The 6,249-nt window shown below is 30.4% G+C and overlaps 1 protein-coding gene across 1 annotated transcript; it reads left to right on the top strand.

Moving 5' to 3' along the window:
* LOC107623243 (ferritin-3, chloroplastic) lies at window positions 540–3,298 on the top strand. The gene is made up of 7 exons (XM_016325430.2): window positions 540–1,008; window positions 1,240–1,323; window positions 1,411–1,471; window positions 1,583–1,670; window positions 2,400–2,461; window positions 2,600–2,665; window positions 2,873–3,298. Exons 1-7 carry the CDS (start codon window positions 698–700, stop codon window positions 2,987–2,989), a joined length of 789 nt encoding a protein of 262 aa, XP_016180916.1. The 5' UTR covers window positions 540–697; the 3' UTR covers window positions 2,990–3,298.

Raw genomic sequence — 6,249 nt, 5'->3', positions numbered from 1 at the left:
ATCAGCACTTTTAATAAAAAATAAAAATTAATTAATACTAATTTAAATATAAAATAAATAAAAATATTAGTTCTTGAACTAACGACAGTTATAAAGTCACGGTCTAATAAAAAATATTTAGTAACTTCCTAATAAAGATTCACACACTAATTTCTCCAAAATGTTCCAAAGAATCACAAATTAAAATATTCGTAAATCTGTATTATTTTGTATCATTTGCATCTTTATCCTAACACTCCCCATGCATTTTTATACGTAAAAAAATTAACCACATTGTGTAAAAATTAAAATTTTTAAGCGTTAGGCATTCCGAAAAATAAAATATTTAATAATTTAAATGAAAAAAAGTCCTATACTCTTGACTATTAAAACCCGAAGAAAGAAAACTCGAGATATTTCAGTTTCAGCGAATAAGCTGGAGAATCTCCCGGAAGACCACGAGGTCACCACGCGCCAACGCCAATCATCGAATCGTAACCGTCCAAGTGTCATAAAATCCAATGGCTGAGCCTTCTCGATCCCCTCCATTTCAGTCCCTTTCTCCACATCTCAATCACTCACACCTTCACCACACAAACACGCACAACACACACTCTCTCCCTCCATTAATATCTCTTTCCATTTCTCCATTCTCCATTCTCCATTTCTCTGTTCCCCTTTCTTTCAATCAAGAAACCAAAAAGAAACCCTAACGAAAATGCTTCTGGGAGCTGCACCCTCTTCTTGTTTCCCTTCCTTTTCTCCCCTCAACGGTGGCGGTGACCAGCTGGTCCCTCTCTTTTCTTCTGTTTCAACGTTGACTTCTTCTTCTTCGGGGAAGAGTGGTTTGGTTGTTATGTGTGCTGCGACGAAGGGAGGCTCTAACAGCAAGCCGTTAAGCGGCGTCATTTTCGAGCCGTTTGAAGAGGTGAAGAAGGAGCTCGACCTTGTCCCTACCTTACCTCAAGCTTCCCTCGCCAGACAGAAGTTCGTCGATCAGTGTGAAGCCGCCATTAATGAACAGATCAAGTGCGTTCTCCTACCTCTTCTCCTTTCTCTTTTCTCCTTATTTTAGATAAATTTGTTTTAATTAGTTGCTATTAATTCCAAATATAAATTTAGAAAAAAGTGTAAAAATAAATTATTACTGTTATGTTTGGTAGGCTTTTATTTTATTTTATTTTTATTCTGATTTTTTGGTTGCTATTGTTGTTATTATTAGGTATTTATTTATTTGTTTGTTTATTTCTGTTTATGCAGTGTGGAGTACAATGTTTCATACGTTTACCATGCGATGTTTGCTTACTTCGATAGGGATAACGTGGCGCTGAGGGGTCTTGCCAAGTAATGATTGTGATTTCGATTTTGAATGAATAGTGGAGTCTGTTTATTTTGTTATAGAGAATTTGATGATTGTGGTGCTGATTGCAGGTTTTTCAAGGAATCAAGTGCAGAGGAAAGGGAGCACGCTGAGAAATTGATGGAGTACCAGGTATAAATTACCTTCGATTGAATTCAAGAATGCAAGTTTTTTGGTTCTGTATTTGGAAAAGTGATGTTGAGTTCTTGTTATTTATATCTGTTGTTATCGTGATCTTTTCAGAATAAAAGGGGTGGAAGAGTGACGTTGCAATCTATAGTGATGCCACTCTCTGAGTTTGATCATGTGGAAAAGGGGGATGCACTTTATGGTTAGTGTTTCTAGTCACTTTTTACATTCTTTTCCCTCAATTTTTACGTGCTCTGTAATTGATAATAAATGAAGCTGTTTCCTATGTTGGATATGGATGATTTTAGTGGATTGAGCTTTGAATTTTACTATTGGACAACATTCCAACATTCTGTATAACAGATTCATAATGAAATGCGGAATATTTGTGGCAACTCCTCAATTTCGTGATTTCCATTTTGTTGTTCTTCATGTCTAGTTTCGAGCATGATCATCTACGTGAAGTATTTTATGATTAAAGCGAATTCTGATTGCATATTGTATTTATCTTATATGGATATGTTTAAGGAAAAATTACACTAACCTTCGCTAAGGTCGGGTCAAATTTACCATGATTTTCCTCTAATTGTCTGTGCTACACTGACCTTCACTAAATCCCTCTTCGAGAAAGGTTAATGTTATGCTTATGGAGGTAGTTAATATGACATTTCACCAAATACAAGGTCATTGTAATATTATCTAAACGTCAGCTGATGTCAATGATTGCTTTTATAAATTGAGGGGAATCACGATGAATTTACATAACTGTTTTGTAATATGTTTAATACTTCTGTTTGGAAGTACATTATTTCTTACCAACACATGATGGAAGCATTATTCAAAGTTTCAACTTTTTCCAGTGAACATCTTTTGTGAGTTCTCCAAGTGTTTGTCACTGAATATATTTTTTGCTTGTTTGTTTTTGTTGCAGCAATGGAACTTGCTCTTTCATTGGAGAAGCTAACAAACGAGAAGCTCCTTAATTTGCACAGTGTATGATAAATGATCTTATTTTTGGATTTGTGGCATTTATCCTCTTCCATTAATCTCATTTATGTTTAATTCTAATGTTATAAAATAGGAAATTCCTTTCTCTCCTAACGATATGCTTTTGTGCTTCTTGCTTCACAGGTTGCCACTAAGAACAATGACGTGCAGTTGGCAGATTTCATTGAAAGCGAGTTCTTGGGTGAACAGGTATATTATACTCCCTTCGTTTTCTTTGATTTATTACGTCACTTTGTGTACATTCTCAGATCAGTGTATCTAGATAGTGGATAAAATTTTGTATTGGTATTGGAAGCAGAAGGATTTCACATAATTACATCTTATGCGTTGCAATTAAGCCATTGTCAATACAAATTATGCGTTTCTTATTTGTGTTTTCTTTTGTGTTTTTGGCAGGTGGAAGCCATTAAGAAAATATCAGAGTATGTTGCTCAGCTCAGAAGAGTTGGCAAAGGACATGGTGTGTGGCACTTTGATCAGATGCTGCTCCATGGAGATGGAGTTGCTGCTTGAAGATATTGCACTGTTATGGTATATAGTTCGTTGAGGCATTTTCAAGTCTTTTAGGCTTTAGCTATCTAGAGTTGAAAAGAAAAGTTGCATTATATCTGGTCATGGTTTTCTTGTGGTTTAAATAGTGTTTTGTAGTGGACCCATGATATGATATTTTTGTCTGTCAATTTGAGTTGTGGCTATGGATGGAACCAAAGGGGTTATTGACCAAATGCTAGATAAAATTGCTTTGACTTTGACATTATGATGCTAGCGGACCCAACGTTAATATAGTAATCCATTACTTCTCTTTAAGCTGACATTTAGAAATTTAATGTGTCTGGATCTATTTGGATACAGTTCTATTTTAGGAGCACTCGTTGGGATATAATTCTTTGAACTTTTAAAATATTTTCAGGAACATTTGTTAATGTTACTGTTAATAAAAAAAATGGAATATTTTATTTTTAAAAATAAGAGGTTTTGTTAGCAACATCTTTGTATTATATAAGAAATGTAGTGATTATTAATTAGAACATTCAACTAACGGAGAATTAGTAGAGAATTCAAATGAAATCTATTATCGATGTTAAAATCGATTTTTTTTTATTAATAGTACATGTTCTAAAACGTATTTTTTAATTTATTTTATTTGATTGAACTAAAATTAATTTTTAATTTGTATTAATTTTTTTTGTTTAATATATTGTACTTAATGGCTTTAAAGAAGTGGGACACATAAAGTTGGGCTCACTCACTATTATGAAGAAGCTTTTTCTTCCTCGATTAAAACTACAATCGTCGTTTTCTCTTCGCATTCCTCCTCCTCCTTTTTCTTTATATTTCTCCTCTTTTTTCTTTGCGTGTTTCATCTTCATCGTAGTTTTTTTTATTACTGTTGTTGTTGTATTTTTTCCTTATCTTTCTATTGATTTTGCAACATTATGTATTTTTTTTCTTTGTTTGATTTTTTCCTCCCAAAAAGAATTATGAGAATATGAAATAACAAAATGAAGAAGAAAATGAAGAATAAGGAGCAGAAGATGAAGAGGAGAAAGAGGAAGAGTTTTGAATTATGTAAAACTTATCAATACACATACATTGAAAATTCTTAAACATTTTTTTCTTCTTTTTTTCCTTATATCTTTCTTTCTTTTGGTTGAATAAATGTAAGTTCATCATCTTTCAAGTAATTTTGTACCATTATATATTTTTTCTTCTTCTTTGTTTCATTTTTTTTCTTTTTATTCTTGTTAAAAGAGTAAAATAAGAAGAAACTTGAGAAGATAAAATAAGAAAAAAAAAGATAAATAAGAAAAAAAAAGATGATGATGATGATGATGAAAAAGAAGAAGAAGAAGAAGAAGAAGAAGAAGAAGAAGAAGAAGAAGAAGCAACAGAAGATGAAGAGGAGGGAGAAGAAGAGTTTTGAATTATGCAGAATTTATCAGCACATATACACCGAAAATTCTTAAAGAATACACCCAAATGGTTTCATGTTACACCCAAATATCTTCATGTTACACCAAAATTTGCTGCAAATACAGAAAAATATTTTCTTTAATGCAGAATTTTTACATTACATTTAATTTAAACTATCAACGATGAAATATTATTCACCTACAGAATCATAAACTACTAACGAAAAATTAACTTGAATCGAACCACACGCCAGCTACTTGATTGAATTCAAAATAATAATCAATTTCGTTTGGTTCAATTGACAATCTGAACTTGAATTATTCATTATCTTCAACAACGAGATATCTGATGATGGAGGAAAAAGAGGAAAAAGAAGGAGGAGAAGAAATTCTAATGAAAAAAAGAAGAGGAGGAGGAGGAGGTGTTGGTGAAAAGAAGAAGAACGTGTAGTAACGGTACGAAGACAAACGTGCGCGCGTGAATATAAATGACTTATATGACTTGTATAGGAAAAACGCTTGTATGTAGAGAATCATGGTTTTAAGAGTGTCATAATTAGTTATTTATTTTATTTGTTTGAGATAAATATCAAATTATCTAATTTTTTTTAACTACATTAATTATAACTAATCAATTATATTAATTATTTGATTTGATTGAAATAAATGAATTATTTTTTTAATTTGTATTAATTTTTTTTCGTGTATTTTGATTGATAATTTTTAAAAGTAGGGTAAAGTATACTTTTTGTTCCTGAAGTTTGGCAAAAATGTCAAAAATACCCCTAAGTTTTATTTTATTTCAATTTTGTCCCAAAAGTTTTCGATTTGCATCAAATATACCCTCGACGGCTAAATTTTTAAAAAATTTAAGACCAATTTAACAATAATGCATGAAAATTATGCTTGATTTGTTTGTGTTGAGGATTGTTCTTATGAAATTGTTGTTGAATTGGTCTTAAATTTTTTGAAAAATTAGCCGTCAGGGGTATATTTGATGCAAATCGAAAACTCCTGGGACAAAATTAAAACAAAATAAAACTTAGAGGTATTTTTAAAACTTTTATCAAACTTCAGAGACAAAAAATATACTTTACCCTTAAATATATTATTTAGTTTATTTTTAAATTTTATTGGAGAATATTTTTTTTATGATGCATTATTTCTATTTTTTTAAATAAACTATAAAATATTATTATTCGTTATTACACTTTATCTCTTTTATTTCAATTAATTTAGCATAACTCTTTACATGTTGAGTCTTCTCAATGTTTAAATTATATTTCTTACGTGCTTAATTTTATTTTTACTTTGGGTGATTGAACGATGAAATAACATCAATGAAGGATGTTATGTGTCTTTTTTTTGTCTTTTTGGCTTACCTCCCGTTTTGTAGGGATCATAAGTAATTATATACAATGGTACTTATGCATGAAGGAGAAGTATAAATTATATCCTATCTTCTCTTAGTAAAATTTTTATCATCCATTTTAAAATAAGAAAAAATATTATAATTACTTTAAACTAATAGGTCTATCATTGTTGTGGACGACCATAAAATTTTGAAAAAAAAAAATAATTATTTGATGGTTATTTTATTTAGTCTAATTTATTAGTTCTTTTAATCGAATATTATTTTAGATTTATGTTGTACTCAAACATTTTAACAAAAGACATTTAAAAGGGTGTAACCCTTCTTAATTAAAGAATAGATAAATTTATATGCTTATTACACAATGGCTAACACCTTGGATTAATATAAAGAAATAGATTGAAGAATTAAATAAAAAAAATTATCATTTTGGTAGAGTTTGAAGATAATGCACTTGAATATTGGATAAATTTTTATTGTATATGATT

The sequence above is a fragment of the Arachis ipaensis genome, chromosome B10 (assembly GCF_000816755.2).
Source record: "Arachis ipaensis cultivar K30076 chromosome B10, Araip1.1, whole genome shotgun sequence".
Lineage (NCBI taxonomy): Eukaryota > Viridiplantae > Streptophyta > Magnoliopsida > Fabales > Fabaceae > Arachis > Arachis ipaensis.
This window is presented reverse-complemented; position numbering and strand designations above follow the sequence as displayed.